At 50.3% G+C, this 16,367-nt stretch overlaps 3 protein-coding genes across 14 annotated transcripts in view; 2 read left to right on the top strand and 1 right to left on the bottom strand.

The window, feature by feature from the left end:
* FLOT1 (flotillin 1) overlaps nt 1–3,991 on the top strand; it is a 12,117-nt gene extending 8,126 nt beyond the window's left edge. For both annotated transcript variants that reach the window (XM_011999087.1, XM_011999086.1), the window contains 5 exons: nt 643–824; nt 995–1,040; nt 1,156–1,293; nt 1,535–1,699; nt 3,579–3,991. In XM_011999087.1, the coding sequence (XP_011854477.1) occupies nt 643–824; nt 995–1,040; nt 1,156–1,293; nt 1,535–1,699; nt 3,579–3,608 (561 nt within the window). In that variant the 3' untranslated portion in view covers nt 3,609–3,991. The remainder of the gene's footprint in view (nt 1–642; nt 825–994; nt 1,041–1,155; nt 1,294–1,534; nt 1,700–3,578) is intronic.
* A 2,281-nt stretch (nt 3,992–6,272) lies between these two features.
* On the bottom strand, nt 6,273–14,255 carry TUBB (tubulin, beta class I). 11 transcript variants are annotated; one of them, XM_011999096.1, is made up of 6 exons: nt 11,181–11,526; nt 9,112–9,220; nt 8,731–8,841; nt 8,134–8,360; nt 7,683–7,989; nt 6,273–7,583 (listed from the first exon to the last, which is right to left on the bottom strand). In XM_011999096.1, the coding sequence occupies exons 1-6, from the start codon at nt 11,235–11,237 to the stop codon at nt 7,303–7,305; spliced, it is 1,092 nt and encodes a 363-aa protein (XP_011854486.1). In that variant the 5' UTR covers nt 11,238–11,526; the 3' UTR covers nt 6,273–7,302. The 11 variants fall into 11 exon arrangements, with proteins under 11 accessions (XP_011854486.1, XP_011854488.1, XP_011854481.1 ...); XM_011999098.1 differs by lacking the exon at nt 7,683–7,989 and having other exon boundaries at nt 6,273–7,662; nt 8,269–8,360; nt 11,181–11,543; XM_011999091.1 differs by having other exon boundaries at nt 7,123–8,043; nt 8,074–8,360; nt 11,181–11,543.
* Nucleotides 14,256–14,485: 230 nt separating this feature from the next.
* MDC1 (mediator of DNA-damage checkpoint 1) overlaps nt 14,486–16,367 on the top strand; it is a 25,305-nt gene continuing 23,423 nt past the window's right edge. The window contains exon 1 of the mRNA XM_011999109.1: nt 14,486–14,818. Within this exon, the coding sequence (XP_011854499.1) occupies nt 14,621–14,818 (198 nt within the window). The 5' untranslated portion in view covers nt 14,486–14,620. The remainder of the gene's footprint in view (nt 14,819–16,367) is intronic.

Below are 16,367 nucleotides of genomic sequence, written 5' to 3'. Positions count from 1 at the left end.
TTGAGACGGAGTCTAGTTCTGTCGCCCAGGCTGGAGTGCAGTGGCGCGATCTCGGCTCACTGCAAGCTCCACCTCCCGGGTTCACGACATTCTCCTGGCTCAGCCTCCCGAGTAGCTGGGACTACAGGCGCCCACCACCGCGCCTGGCTATTTTTTGTATTTTTAGTAGAGACGGGGTTTCACTGTGATCTTGATCTCCTGACCTCGTGATCTGCCCGCCTCAGCCTCCCAAAGTGCTGGGATTACAGGCGTGAGCCACCGCGCCGGGCTGGAGATGGAGTCTTACTCTGTTGCCCGGGGTGAAGTGCAGTGGCTTAATCCCGGCTCACTGCAACCTTCACCTCGCAGGTTCAAGCAACTCTCCTGCCTCAGCCTCCGAGGTAGCTGGGACTACAGGCGTGTGCCACCACACCTGGCTAATTTTTTGTATTTTAGTGGAGACAGGGTTTCACCATGTTGACCAGGCTGGTCTTGAGCTCCTGAACTCAGGCAATCCACCTTCCTTGGCCTCCCAAAGTGTTAGGATTACAGGCGTGAGCCACCGCGCCCGGCCACCAGCTCCTATTTTTATGTCCCACTCTGGAGCTCTGGTTCCGGGGCACTTCCTCTTCACTCCTGACTCAGAGCGCCCCTCCTACCCAGGTGGCCAAGACTAAGCAGCAGATTGAGGAGCAGCGGGTGCAGGTGCAGGTGGTGGAGCGGGCCCAGCAGGTGGCAGTGCAGGAGCAGGAGATCGCCCGGCGGGAGAAAGAGCTGGAGGCCCGTGTGCGGAAGCCAGCAGAAGCTGAGCGCTACAAGCTGGAGCGCCTAGCCGAGGCAGAGAAGTAAATGTCCCCTTCCTGACCCTTCCTAGCCCACTTGCCACCTAGGCACCCCAAGATGGAGGGCTGAAGCCTTCACCACCTGGACTGCTATGGATTTTAGGTTTCAGGAACCTCTGCCTTTGCAACACTGAGTCCCTGGGCTGCACCCTCCACTTTCCTTCTGTCCACAGGTCCCAACTAATTATGCAGGCGGAGGCAGAAGCTGAGTCTGTGCGGGTGAGTTAAGATGCAGCTCCTGCTGGCTTGTGGAGAGGGTGGGGGTTGCTGCTTGAGCTGGGATTTCTTGTTCTTGATGATTTCCGTCAATCTCACAAGCATCCTTAACCCTCAGATGCGTGGGGAAGCTGAGGCCTTTGCCATAGGGGCCCGAGCCCGGGCCGAGGCTGAGCAGATGGCCAAGAAGGCAGAAGCCTTCCAGCTGTACCAAGAGGCTGCTCAGCTGGACATGCTGCTAGAGAAGCTGCCCCAGGTCTGGAGGTTGTGTGGGCACCAAGAAAGGAGGAAATAGAACCAGGGACTAAGGGGTGGGGTGAAATGAGGGGCTTAGGGAGAACCAGGCTAGGGGGACCCTAAATTAGGGGTGGGAATTATTAGTGGCCAAAGTAAGGAAGGATGACCAATGGAACGAGGACCTTAAAACCCAGGGTAAGTTGTTTTATGAAGAGTGTGGTCAGATCATGGGCACTGAGTGGGCATCTCTCTCCTGCCAGGTGGCAGAGGAGATCAGTGGTCCCTTGACTTCGGCCAATAAGATCACACTGGTGTCCAGCGGCAGTGGGACCATGGGGGCAGCCAAAGTGACTGGGGAAGTACTGGACATTCTAACCCGCCTGCCAGAGAGTGTGGAAAGACTCACAGGCGTCAGCATCTCCCAGGTGAGGTCTCAGGTTGGAGCTGAGGAGCAGAATTGCTAGGTTCCTGTGTTGTATAACGCAGCAGGCGTAGCATTTAACCAGCATCCAGGCCTGGGAGTCATTGATGTTTATTAATCACTTTCTGTGTGCCAGACACGGTGCTAAGCTTCTACATAAATGAGTTGTTTTAAACTACCCTTAGGGTATATAGGGTTTTACAAAGTCAAGAAACTGAACTTCCAGCATGTTCCTGCTCATTCTGCTGGTGCAGCTGGAGTGAAATCCAGGTCAACTGTCTCTGCAACCTGTGCTTGTGGTCACCCCACTAGTATAGGGAACTAGTTGCAGCCTATTAACAGTTAATTAATTCCAGGGCATATCACTGCTTTTCTTGGTTCCCCAGTTAATTCACCTGTAGATCATGGTCGAGGTCAGCAAACAGGCTCTGGAACCACTGTTTTGTTAATCCTAGCTACAATGCCTGCTAGCTGTGATCTTGGACAAGTAATCAACCTCTCTATACCTGTTTCCTCACCTTAAAATTGGGTTAATAATTAGAAACTACCCTGTTGAATTGTTGAGGGGCTCGAGCAAATATTTGCAGTGTTTAGAATAGTGCCTGGTGTATAGTAAGCATTATGTGTATGGTAAAGAAATGGTGCCAGGTGCAGTGGCTCACGCCTGTAATCCCAGCACTTTGGGAGGCCGAGGCAGGCAGATCACCTGAGGTCAGGAGTTCGAGACCAGCCTGGCCAACATGGCGAATGAAACCCCATCTTTACGAAAAATGCAAAAAAAAAATTTGCCAGGCTTGGTGGTGTCTGCCTGTAATCCCAGCTACTCGGGAGGCTGAGGCAGGAGAATTGCTGGAACCCAGGAGGCGGAGGTTGCAGTGAGCTGAGATTGCACCACTGCACTCCAGCCTGGGTGACAGAGCAAGACTCTATCTCAAAAAAGAAAAAAAGCCAGGCACGGTGGCTCACGCCTGTAATCCCAGCACTTTGGGAGTCTGAGGCAGGCGGATCATGAGGTCAGGAGATGGAGACCATCCTGGCTAACATGGTGAAACCCTGTCTGTACTAAAAATACAAAACAGTTAGCCAGGCATGGCGTTGTACGCCTATAGTCCCAGCCGCTGGGGAGGCTGAGGCAGGAGAATGGTGAGAACCTGGGAGGCAGAGCTTGCAGTGAGCCAAGATTGCGCCACTGCACTCCAGCCTGGGTGACAGAGTGAGACTCCATCTCAAAAAAAAAAGAGAGAGAGAAAGAAATGCATATTTGGACTGGGCGCTGTGGCTCATGCTTATAATCCCATAACCTTGGGAGGCCAAGGTGGATGGATCAGCCGAAGTCAGAAGTTTGAGATCAGCCTGGCCAACATGGTGAAACCCCATCTCTATCAAAAATACAAAAATTAGCTGGGTATGGTGGCGCATACCTGTAAGCCCAGCTACTCGGGAGGCTGAGGAAAGAGAATCACTTGAACTCAGGAGGCGGAGGTTGCAGTAAGCCAAGATTGCACCACTGCACTCCAGCCTGGGTAACAGACTGAGATTCCGTCTCAAAAAAAAAAAAAGGCATATGTAAATAAAAGCCCTGGATCATACCGATGACCTTCAAACTGGGTTCCTTGGAGCCTCCTGGAGGCCTGCAGTGGAATATTCATAGCTAAGGAGAGTGCAAACAAGGCTCTGCACCTTCTCTTCTCTTGAGTGATTTATTGTATGTGGATCCTGATGTCTTTGCTTAGGGAAACAGGATGAGGTAAGGCACCAGAAAGAAGACTCCTGGCCGTGTGTGTTCTCCCTATAGCCCATTCATCTAAATGGGGGCCCAGGAGAGCAGGGGCCTCAACCTCCCAAATGTTCCCAAGTGTCACCTGCTGTTGTCTTTTTGCCAGGTGAATCACAAGCCTTTGCGAACAGCCTGAGCCTTCAGCCCTCACAGATGCCCAGCCTCATAGCTGAAGTTGCCTGAATGATCCTCCTGTTGCATGTAATCCACTGGCCTCCCTGAGCATGTCCATTGACAGTGAGGTCCCACCCCTCATCTCTCCTTGCCAAATAGTTTGTGCCTTGTCTTGAAGGGGGTTGCTCCCCTTGCCAACCTCACACTGCTATGATTGCCAACTCCAGCGGTCCCATGTCAGCCTTCTGATGATCCCACTCCACCCCATCTCAACTTATTTAATTCCTAATTAAATCAGACTGTTGGAGCCTGTTGTCTAGAATACTTTCCTGACCAAGACTGAAGGATGGGCTGGAGGTTTTCAACTTTGCTACCCAAATAAATTGCTATAAGTAAGTACTGATACTTATCAACAATTAATAAAACAGAAGCAACTGGAAATGAATGCTTGGCCCGGCATAGTGGCTCACATCTGTAATCCCAGGACTTTGGGAGCCCAAGGCAGACAGATCATCTGAGGTCAGGAGTTTGAGACCAGCCTGGCCAACATGGCGAAACCTTGTCTCTACCAAAAATACAAAAATTAGCCAGGTAGGGTGGCACGTGCCTGTAGTCCCAGCTACTTGGGAGACTGAGACAGAACCACTTGAACCTGGGAAGTGGAGGTTGCAGTGAACCAAGATCACACCACTGCACTCTAACCTAAGCAACAGAGTGAGACTGAAAAGAAAAAAAAAATGAATGCTAGAGTCAGGTGTGGTGACTCTTGCCTGTAGTCCTAGCTACTTGGGAGGCTGAGGTGGGAGGATCACTTGAGCTCAGGAGTCTGAGGCTGTAGTGAGCCGTGATCGTACCACTGCACTCCAGCCTGGGTGACAAAGCAAGATCCTGGCTCTATTAGAAAGAAAATGAACGCTAGAATGTAGCTTCCTCCTTTGCATAAAACAGGCTTTCTAGAATGGGAGAAAAGCAAGTTACTTATATACTGTCAAGAGTTTTAGAGTTAATTTTTCCCAACAGTGTATTATGGTCAGAAAAGCATGCTAAAATAGAAGGACTGTTGAGAATAGTATTAGTTCCCAGAATTCCTGAAAATATGGCAAAAGGAATTATTGTTTTCAGGGTAGCTTTGAGACTTGCATTGAGAACTTAAAAGTATGAGGTATGAGGTAGCAGATGGTACAGATTGTTTTAGAATGGGACTGTAAGGTAGCATTCCCGACTGTCTTTTTTTTTTTAACACAGGTCTTGGGCCGGGCGTGGTGGCTCATGCTTGTAATCCGAGCACTTTGGGCCTGGCACAGTGGCTCATGCTTGTAATCCCAGCACTTTGGGAGGCTGAGACGGGTGGATCACTTGAAGTCAGGAGTTTGACCAGCCCTGGCCAACGTGGTGAAACCCCATCTCTACTAAAAATACAAAAATTAGCTTGTAATCCCAGCTACTTGGGAAGCTGAGGCAGGAGAATTCCTGGAACCCCGGAGGCAGAAGTTGTAGTGAGCCAAGATCGCGCCAACGCGCTCCCCCCTGGGCAACAAGGCAAGACTCCATCTCAAAAAAAAAAAGACAAGGTCTTGCTGTCACCCAGGCTGGGGTGCAGGGGTACGGTCAGGGCTCATTGCAGCCTCGCCCTCCCACCCAACCCCCACCCTGGCCAACAACCCCCCCCCCCTACCCCAGTAGCTGGGACTACACGCATGCGCCACCATGCCCAGCTTTTTTTTTTTTTTGGTTAGATGGTTCACTGTTGCCCAGGCTGGTGCGGAACTCCTGGGCTCAAGCCATTCTCCTGCCTCGTCCCCCAAGTGCTGGGATTACAGGTGGGAGCCACCATACCAGGGCTTCACTAGTTATCTTGGTGTCACAGGTTGACTAAGCCCATAGGATCACAGGAAACGGCCGTGGGTACACATAACCCAAAGCAATCCTGGGCTGAGTGGCCAAGGCCAGTTCAACCATTTCTGGTTCAGTTCATCTGGGTGGGACAAAAAACTTCCATTTATTTCTGCAGGTTTCCAGAGGATGTGGATGCTGGTCTGGAAACCAGTTATGCATGACTTGTCATTCTTCTCAGCTTCCATTTTCCAGCCCTGGATCCTGTATCTAAGCCTATGCCTTCCCCAGTTAAGACTCATTGGTGGACCTGGTGCATTGGCTCACCTGGCTCATGCCTACAGTCCCGCTGCTTGGGAGAATGAGGATTGCCTGAGCCCTGGACATCAAGGCTGCAGTGAGCCGTCAGAGACTCCATTAAAAAGACTGACTGGTGCTGAGAACAGTTTGGGTACCAGAGATAATGATGTGAGGGTCTATTCAGTAGTGTCCTTACCAGTACCTCCCTGAAATATCAGATCGGCAGACGCCCAAGTCCCTCATATAAAATGTAGTATTTGCATATAACCTGTGTACTTTAAATCATCTCTACATTACTTGTAATACCTAATCTAATGCAAATATTATGTAAATAGTTTACACTATTATTGTTTAGGGAATAATGAGAAGTCTGTATATGTCCAGTACAACTATTTTCCCAATATCCAGTTGGTTGAATCCATGGATGCAGAACCCATAGATGGGACAGGAACTTAATATTGTGAAGTGTCAATTTAAGGAGAGCAGTGCACCTGAACTCAGGCCCCAGGCCTCCATCAGCAGTGTTTCCCTAAATAAGCACACATCTCGTAGCTTTTTTCAATTCCCATTTATTTTTGGCTCTTGGGGCGATGTCATCTTTTCAATATGAAAAAAAGCAGCAAGTTCAACACAAAATAGAAAGCTCAAATGTAGGAAAGAACAAAACTAAGTGTGTGGGGGGGGAAGCAACAGCAAAATGAAGAAATGAGATGTTGCAAAAAAAGATGGAGGGTTCCCCTCTCCTCTGGGGATTGACTCAAACACTGATGTGGCAGTATACACCATTCCAGTCAGGGATGCTTGTTCTTTTTTGGGGATAAAAAAAGATGGGGATTCAGAGGACGTTTCTGGAGGCTTAGGGACCAAGGCTGGTCTCTTTCCCCCCGCCCCCGCCCCCTTGATCCCTTTCTCTGATCAGGGGAAAGGAGTTCGAATGAGGGAGGTAGAGTTGGAAAGGGAAGGATTCCACTTGACAGAGTGGGTCAGACCCCTCCAAAGAGTAGAGCTTGGAGGGAGATTGAAAGTGGAGATAATACTGCTGACACCTCCCTTGAAGCTGAGATGGTAAATGGACATACTTGGAAATTAGTGACTTTAATAGCCTGGATTTCCCTCTCCAAAACTTTTAGAATGGAAAATCCCATCCCCTCCCTTATATAGTGACTTCTACCCACTACCTTCTACCACTTTCTACTTTGGGCTTAGCATGGTGGCCATTATCTACATGGGTTTTCAGCACCTGGTTGGTTCTAAATGGGATCTGGATGAGACCCAGCGTCTTGGAGATTTTTAAGAGGGAAATATTAACTGGACAGATGGAAGGAATGGGCACCAGAAGGAAATACAGGGTCACCAGAATGGCAGAAACCTAGGTTTCCCAGAGTGGAAAGAGAGAGGAGACATTCAACAAACAAGTATTTATTGAGTGCCTACTATGTGCTAGGCACTGTTCTAGACCCCCCCAGAAGAAAAAACAAAAAACAAGATAGAGGCAGCAAACACAAATTCTGAGGGAGAGGAAAGGGGCAGTTGAGTAAGACGGCTAAGGGAACTGAGAAGCCTGAGGTGATGGGGGCTCTGCCTTACGCCTCCTCTTCGGCCTCCTCACCGAAATCCTCCTCCTCTTCTGCGGTGGCATCCTGGTACTGCTGATACTCAGAGACGAGGTCGTTCATGTTGCTCTCAGCCTCAGTGAACTCCATCTCGTCCATGCCCTCGCCTGTGTACCAGTGGAGGAAGGCCTTCCGGCGGAACATGGCAGTGAACTGCTCCGAGATGCGCTTGAAGAGCTCCTGGATGGCCGTGCTGTTGCCGATGAAGGTGACTGCCATCTTGAGGCCACGAGGTGGGATGTCACAGACAGCTGTCTTGACGTTGTTGGGGATCCATTCCACAAAGTAGCTGCTGTTTTTGTTCTGCACGTTAAGCATCTGCTCATCGACCTCCTTCATGGACATCCGACCACGGAAGACAGCAGCCACGGTGAGGTATCGGCCGTGGCGGGGGTCACAGGCAGCCATCATGTTCTTGGCATCGAAGACCTGCTGGGTGAGTTCTGGCACTGTAAGAGCTCGATATTGCTGGCTTCCACGGCTGGTGAGAGGGGCAAAGCCAGGCATAAAGAAATGGAGGCGTGGGAAGGGGACCATGTTGACTGCCAATTTGCGGAGGTCAGCATTGAGCTGGCCAGGGAAGCGGAGGCAGGTGGTGACACCGCTCATGGTGGCTGAGACGAGGTGGTTCAGATCCCCGTAGGTTGGTGTGGTCAGCTTCAGAGTACGGAAGCAGATATCATAGAGGGCCTCGTTGTCAATGCAATAGGTCTCATCAGTGTTCTCTACCAACTGATGGACGGAGAGGGTGGCATTGTAGGGCTCGACCACGGTGTCAGATACTTTGGGTGAAGGAACCACACTGAAGGTGTTCATGATGCGATCAGGGTACTCTTCTCGGATCTTGCTGATAAGGAGAGTGCCCATTCCAGAGCCTGTGCCTCCGCCCAGTGAGTGGGTCAGCTGGAAGCCCTGCAGGCAGTCACAGCTCTCTGCCTCCTTCCGTACCACATCCAGGACAGAATCAACTAGCTCGGCCCCCTCTGTGTAGTGGCCTTTGGCCCAGTTGTTACCTGCCCCAGACTGACCTGGAATGCGGTCAGGAGAAAAGCTCAATTAACAGGGTGTGGAAGATACATGATGTTTCCATCTTTCAACTTTAGAAATAATTCCCTTGGATGTATCTTCTTTCTCCTTCACTGTGATGTATTCTCCCCCCACTGCCCCATAATGTACCAGCAACAGCAGGCACTACCTCTACCCTCCATTAGATTTCAGAATACAGTTCTTAGCACTCCAGTACAACAATCATCTCCTAACTTTTGCTGTGTCCTTGCACCCAACACAGTTCTTAGCACTCCAGTACAACAATCATCTCCTAACTTTTGCTGTGTGCTTGCACCCAAATAAGTTGAACACGATAGTATATCATCTGCTAATATCATCTATATAACTCACCAAATACAAAGTTGTCTGGTCTAAAGATCTGGCCAAAAGGACCTGAGCGAACAGAGTCCATGGTCCCAGGTTCTAGATCCACCAGGATGGCACGAGGAACATATTTGCCACCTACAAAGAATAAAGTTAAGAACTGTGAGATCTGGCAGAGGGAAAGGTTTATAGATACACTGGGAATGGAAGACAGCAGGGACCCAAGACTTGTTCCAGGTCCTGCCACCAGGTGGCAGCAGACGTCTTTGGCCCCGACGGTGGTTCACAAAAGGGAGAAAATGATAAGATTCACCGAAAGGGGATAAGGCGTGCCCAGGAATGGAAAGAGACCCTAGAGAAGTGGGAGACAGGGAAGAGAACCTGAGCTGCCCGGGCTCTTGCCTTTACCTGTGGCTTCATTGTAGTACACGGAGATGCGGTCCAGCTGCAGGTCGCTGTCCCCGTGGTAGGTGCCGGTGGGGTCGATGCCATGTTCATCACTGATCACCTCCCAGAACTGCCGGGCAGGAGCAACGAGACCACAAGTCAAGTCCCAGTCAACTACGTCCCCAACTACCATTTTATTTCATCTTTTTCTTAACTTTTTTCTTTTTTTTTTTTTGAGACGGAGTCTCGCTCTGTCGCCAGGCTGGAGTGCAATGGCGCTATCTCGGCTCACTGCAACCTCTGCTTCCCGGGTTCAAGCGATTCTCCTGCCTCAGCCTCCGGAGTAGCTGGGACTACAGGCGCGCGCCACCACGCCCAGCTAATTTTTGTATTTTTAGTAGAGACGGGTTTCACCATGTTGACCAGGATGAGACGTCTAGATCTCTTGATCCGCCCACCTCGGCCTCCTAAAGTGCTGGATTACAGGCGTGAGCCACCGCGCCCAGCTTAATTTTTAAGACAGGGTCTTCCTCTGTTGCCCAGTCTGCAGTGCAGTGGTGCAATCACGGATCACTACAGCCTGAAACTCCCAGGCTCAACGGATCCTCCCATCTCAGCCTCTCGAATAGCTGGGACCACAGACGCGCGCCACCACACCCAGTTAATTTTTTTTTTTTTTTTTGAAGAGATGTGGCCGGGGGCAGGGGTCTCGCTTTGTTGCCCAGGATGGTCTCAAACCCCTGAGCGGGAGCGATCCCAATTAGCCCGCCTCAGCCCCACATCTCCCATTTTAATCCCACACGCGCTCAGGCCGTTGTTCTAGGGCCTGGCATCCCGTGTGCCTGCCACACCCTTCCCCTAGACACTCGCTCCCCCGGGAAAGCCACAGTTTTCCCTGCTCGGGATTATGTGCAGCGGGTCCCAAGTGCTCGGTGGGCGGATGGAGGTCGACCATACTTGGATAAGCGCCGCTGTTCTTCCCCCGAGCTGGGCACCGCCCCACCGCGCGGCGCACAAAAGGCTCGGGGCACTAGAAGAGCTACTGCCGCAGTCGACCACCCCCCACCCTCCACGTGACTGCGGCGCACGCGCAGGTCAAGCCGCCGACAAAAGACTTCGAACGTGGGCGGGGCCGGGGCAAGAATTCCGCGCGAGGGGCGGGGCCCAGGGTAGCGCGCCCCTCCCGGCGGGCAACGCCGCATTGTCCCCGCGCGCCAGCGGCGCCCTGGCCCCGCCCCGCAGGGCCCCGCCCTTCTGCTACAACGTAGCACCCGCACTTCCTCCCGCCCCTCCCCCGCTACACTGTAACCGCGCGCAAAAAAAAAAAAAAACCCCTTGGCCTCGGAATTTTATTCCTTTGCTAGATTTCTCCCCCTTGATTTAAAGCATTCTTTCTCTCCCATTAAGTCCTGAAGGACTCGTTAAAGAAAACCACACACCCCCATTTTCTCGACATATCAGTTCACGCCCTAAAGAGGTCTCGCTTAGGGGCCATGAAAGCAAGAAAAATTAATCCCGTTCTTATTCTCCTTCCACCCAGGAACAACTACAGGACTGGCCCTCCGGGGTCGCGGGCGCGCTGGGGTCCCTGATCTTTTGTGAATGGTAGCGCCCAGCGCAGCCCACCCTGGCGCATCGCCCCCCGACCTTTGCACTGGAGCTCTCTGCAGCCGCCCGACAGCCTCACCCCTTCCCGCTCCCGTTTGGCCCTACGAACCCCGCAGGGGGGGCTGGGCGGGATGCACATGGGCAAAACCTCGCCCCGCTTTGTCTCCGACTGTTTCCGCATCTCTCTCCCTGCCCGGTTCTTGGACCGTTAGAAGCCCTTTTAAGTAACATATGTCGTTGGTCTTCCCTCCCCCGAAACCCGAAGAGCCCTTTTACTAGTTTCTCCAAAATGTGCCTGCCAAGAAAAATGATTCCCAGTTTTCCAAAAGCAAATGCTACTTATTATATATATAAATGTAACAAACTTGGGAGGGGCAAAGCTTGATTAAGAATGGAGAGTGCAAATGCCCCACAACCATTTTTTCATAACTTACCTGGATTTTTCCTTCTAAAAAGAAATAAAAGAGGTGTAAAATTCTTACCTTGGCACCGATCTGGTTGCCACACTGACCGGCCTGGATGTGCACGATTTCCCTCATGGTTAAAATTTATTTTTTTTGCTCGCCTCAAGGTATGTATGGGGCAAGAAAATAAGTAATTTTTTTTCTCTGCAGGTCGCAGGCTGGAAGGTTGGAACGCGCCCCAGACGCTGGAGCAGCGAGGTGCGAACGCGGCGGCAGGAAGGTTCTGAGAGGGAGAAAGGAGAGGGGAGGGCGCGGAGGGAAGGCAGGCTGGGCGGGGCGCGCGTGCGCCGGGGCTGGGAGGCGGGAGAATCGGCCCCGCGCGCGGTCGGGAGACAAAGCCTCATCGAGCCTGGCCCTGATTAGTCGATGCCGGTCATGTACCAGGCGTCCATTGGCCTCTGAGCCAGTGGACGAGCGCAGTCCTCTTTGGGAGTTGTAGTCTCCTATTGTTGTTCACGGTGCAAAATGAAGTGACGAATGGGTGGGTACCGGTTTGGTTTTTGTTGGGTTTTTGTTTTGTAAATGAAAAACGACCTTGCGCAAGATTCCTTTCCTCTGTGCCTGAGGTTTTTGTACAAAAAGTGAGCAGTTCTTGGGGATGCAGGAATTGAGAAGTCTGGGGTTCCAGAAGTTGGGTGGTGAGGCACGCCCTAAAAGCTCCCAGCTGCAGTACCTCTAGGGAAGACAGAATTGCTTAGCTCAGCGAAAAATGGGGAGGAGTGTGGCACCGTGCTCTGCTACCTCTGGCCTTTGGTGACCCAAGTCATGAACTTCAGTAAGCTTCTGCTCTCTCAAATACTTCAAGAAGGGAATCGCCCTCTTGCTATTTCCTTGGGAATTTTCGAGTCATTGTTTTGAAAGAGAAACAAAATTGCAGCAAGGGCTTTTCAGGATAGAGATGTTGTCTGAAGAGTATGTTCAAAGAATAAAATAGTTTAGAGAAACCGACATCGGGGATTTGTGAAACTAGAAGTCTCCATCCACGTAGGAGATCTGGGCCTTAGGGCAGACTTTGAAGACACCTTGATCTTCTTGTCAAACAGGGAACTATGGAATGAGATGCCTGATAGATTTTCAGTTTTTTCAGCCTACCTTTTTAGACATGTTAATGAAGTCAGTGGTTTTTCAATTCGCTTATTTCACTGACCAGGTGGCCGCCATTGAAACTCTGCAAGATACCCAGTATTGAAAAAGGAGAGAGGGGTAATTGATGGAGGAAAATTGGATGGGCTCAAGACAGAGTCCACCAGCTTCTTCCCAGAGATTTATTCACTTATTTGATAGTTACTATGTATCCACCAAATTAGGAACTATGGTTACAAAATGATTAAAAATTAGTTCCCTGTCCTCCAGGATGTTGCAGTCTGGCCACTCAGAAATGTAGTATCAAGTCAACATCATTGTTCATTCACATTCGATTACACACAGATCAATTTTTTTTTTTGTATTTTTAGTACAGACAGGGTTTCGCCATGTTAGCCAGGATGGCCTCAATCCCCTGACCTCGTGATTCGCCCGTCTTAGCCTCCCAAAGAGCTGGAATTACCGGCGTGAGCCACCGCGGCGGGCAGATCAATGTATTTCTAAGTTGCCTTCTAAATAAGGGAACATCAACTTGTGTAAGCCCTCTCTTCCCACTTAAAATGTAATGCTCTATGTTTTAGGGAAATGAAAACAGTCATTTTTTGGGAGTAGAAATAACTCAAAATACACAATCAGATAACTTGTTTCAATTTGTCTCTATATTAGCTGTAGGATCCTAGGAGAGTCCTTTTACTTTGCAGGGCTTCAACTCCTTGTTTGTAAAATCTGCTTATTTGACTGTTGTGGACAGAATTGAGATAACCAACAGAAAGGACTTTATGAATTATGCAAGTGTTATAGTTACCATTTTCTTCATGTCTTATTGTGAGATAATAAAATGGGTCGGGTGCGGTGGCTCACGCCTGTAATCCCAGCACACTGGGAAGCCCAGGTGGGAGGATCACCTGAGGTTGGGAGTTCTAGACCAGCCTGACCAACATGGAGAAACCCCGTCTCTACTAAAAATACAAAATTTGCCGGTCGTGGTAGCGCATGCCTGTAATACCAGCTACTAGGGAGGCTGAGACAGGTGAATTCCTTGAACCCAGAAGGTGGAGATTGCGGTGAGCTGAGATCGCGCCATTGCACTCCAGCCTGGACAACAAGAGCGAAACTCCGTCTCAAAAAAGAACAAATAAATGGCCGATCGCGGTGGCTTTCGCCTGTAATCCCACCACTTTGAGAGGCCGAGGCGGGCGGATCACCTGAGGTCAGGAGTTCGAGACCAGCCTGACCAAATGGAGAAACCCGGTCTCTACTAAAAATACAAATTAGCTGGGTGTGGTGGCGCATGCCTGTAACCCCAGTTACTTGGGAGGCTGAGGCAGGGAGAATCGCTTGAACCCGGGAGGCGGCGGTTGCTGTGAGTCGAGATCGCGCCACTGCACTCCAGCCTAGGCAACAAGAGCTAAACTCCATCTCAAAATAAATAAATTAATTAATTAAAAAATAAAAATAAATGATTTTATCATCCTTCCCTCGCCCCTCGAAAGGTGGAGACAGCCTTTAAGACAGAGTGCAAGCCAGTTTTCTCTGTTCGACTACAGATCTTTAGGATCTTGGATTTATGAAAATGACCTCAAAATGTCCGTCAGAGATGTATTCCCGGGAAGAAATAATATGACTTCTACTACAAACCAAATCAAAAGGAAATGAAATTCCACTGCAACAAGGAGTGAAATGCCACGCCTGCGGGCTGTTCTCCAAACTGCAGCCCCCAGCCACGACTGCAACCCACTTTCATTTCTCATGAGTCAGCGGACACCATGTCTGGGAGGACCGAGGAAAGGCGCTCTGGCCGTACCGGACACGTCGGACGTCTATGGCAGAGCCCCTCTATCCATCGCCGGCAGCTGGCGCCAGACTCTCTGGTCGCGGTTTGGAAATCTGCGCGGGAAGTGGGTGGTGGGAGGGCAAGCGGTAGTGGGTTGTCCCTTGGAGCTGCCCAATCGACGTGCATTATTCTGTTGGCTCACCGCGGCCTTCAATTACCTTCTTATTAACTGATCTCAGCAGCCTGGTAGACACCTCCCATTTGAGCTGTAAGGGGGCGGGGAGGAGGGGGTGGGGATTTGGGTGTGCCTCTGCTCGACTGGCTGCAGCTGTGAAAGACAGCGGCAGCAGCCAATCAGCAAATCGGCTCTTTTCGGCACGCACTCGCTCCACCCGGGTCGCGACCGTTACTGGTGGCGCGCGCGGGGACTCAAAGTAGGTGAGTTCTAGGGGCCTCGCCCACGGCTCCCCGGGAGCCATCTTGGTTCCCCCAGAAGGTGGGAGGGGCATGTCTTGGGTGCGACTGGGCGAAGGTGACTTGGAAGTTCGCTTCTCGGACCATAATACTCATCTTTACCTGGCGCCCCGCTGCGAGTTTAGGTATGAAGACACGGAGACGTTGGGCCACAAGGGAACCCACTGAGGTGGGGACCAAAGATGGTGGCTCTTTGAATTGGAGCCAAGCGTGGTGGGCACCCGCTGAGTTGGCCTGTCATAAAGACAGAGTTGACTCTTTGTCCATGGGGCGTCCTACTTTTCCTACCTGTCAACAGTTTCCCTTTAGAGTGGCATATTTTCAGGTGAATTCCATTTATGCTATTTTCTTTTCATCTCATTTGTTCCTTCATCAGTAGGCTCGGTGATGAGCCTTCCCGAGGGCAGGGTTGATTTCCTGTTTGGTTCACAGATGTATGCCGAATACTTCAAACAGCACTAGGTATACCATAACCATTGAATGAATATGATGGACCCCAGGGGAAAGACACAGTTCCCCTAATTCAGTCCTGGAGGTAGGTGTGAAGGCAGAAATGGAAAGTAATGGTTACAGTGTAGCGAGAGATCTTAGGGTAAGCACAAGTCCATTGACCACTGTGGAACAGGCAGGATACACCAGGAACACCAGAAAGCAGGGAAGACACCAGGAAAAGGTTTGCTGAGAAAGTGACATTTGAGGCCGGGCGCGGTGGATCACACCTGTAATCCCAACACTTTGGGAGGCCAAAGTGGGCGGATCACCTGAGGTCAGAGCTCGAGACCATGGTGAAACCCCGTCTCTACTAAAAATACAAAAATTAGCCAGGCGTGGTGGTGGGCGCCTGTAATCCCAGCTGCTCCGGAGGCTGAGGCAGGAGAATCGCTTGAACCCGGGAGGCAGAGGTTACAGTGAGCTAAGATAGCACCACTGTACTCCAGCCTGGATGACAAAGCGAGATTCCGTCCCAAAAAAAAAAAAAAAGTGACATTTGAACCGAATGTTAAAGAATAGGTAGAAGTTGGACCAGAAAACTAGGTGGGAAAAAGCCAAGGAATTGGTCTAAGGCATGAAGATTTGAGGGGACAAGAACAGTGTGTTCGAAGACTGGGGAAAAAGTCTGGCTGAACCATAGGCTTTTGCAGGTGAGGGGCAGGCATTACAAGATGTGAATTTCAGATCATGGAGAGTCTTGCTAAGGAGTTTAGATTTTATTCTGTGCACGAAAAACCATCAGAAGATTTTAGAGGAGAGACATTATCTGGGTGATCTGGGGCATATCTTAACGTTATATACGCTTATATATGTTTCAAGGAGATCTGAAAATCTTAACCCAGCTATGTTGCAGTTTCTTTATCTGAAGAAATGGAAGATAATAATACCTACTTTACAAGGTTCTTGTGAAGATTAAATGAGTCAGAGTCAATATAAAGTAATTAGAACAGTGCTTGACACATAGGAAGCCTCTACATATGTCATCTTTTGTTATCATTTTTTGCGGTTGCATCTGATCATACTGAGGTGGTCTGGTAAAGTATAAAAAGCATGGGCTAAAAAAGAAAGAAAAACAACTGGGAACAGTGGCTCACGCTTGTAATCCCAGCACTTTGGGAGGGCAAGGTGGGCAGATCACCTGAGGTCAAGAGTTCGAGTCCACCCTGGCCAATATGACAAAACCCCGTCTCTTCTAAAAATATAAAAATTAGCTGTGCGTGGCAGCTCGTGCCTGTAGTCCCAGCTACTTGGGAGGCTGAGGCAGGAGAATGGCTTGAACCCAAGAGACAGAGGTTGCAGAGAGCCAAGATTGTGCCACTGCACTTCAGCCTGGGCGACAGAGAGCAAGACTCCGTCTCAAAAAAAAAAAAAAAAAAGACAAA

The sequence above is a fragment of the Mandrillus leucophaeus genome, unplaced genomic scaffold (genome assembly GCF_000951045.1).
Source record: "Mandrillus leucophaeus isolate KB7577 unplaced genomic scaffold, Mleu.le_1.0 Scaffold581, whole genome shotgun sequence".
Lineage (NCBI taxonomy): Eukaryota > Metazoa > Chordata > Mammalia > Primates > Cercopithecidae > Mandrillus > Mandrillus leucophaeus.
The sequence above is the reverse complement of the archived record's forward strand: the minus strand, read 5'-3'. Positions and strand labels throughout refer to the sequence as shown.

Coding starts and splice junctions, on each gene's coding strand:
- TUBB (XM_011999088.1), bottom strand. CDS start 14,205: ATGCACGTCGATTGGGCAGCTCCAAGGGACAACCCACTACCGCTTGCC. Junction 9,221..14,049: donor ATAGACGTCCGACGTGTCCG/GTACGGCCAGAG, acceptor CCTGCCCGGCAG/TTCTGGGAGGTGATCAGTGA. Junction 8,842..9,111: donor GTACTACAATGAAGCCACAG/GTAAAGGCAAGA, acceptor TATTCTTTGTAG/GTGGCAAATATGTTCCTCGT.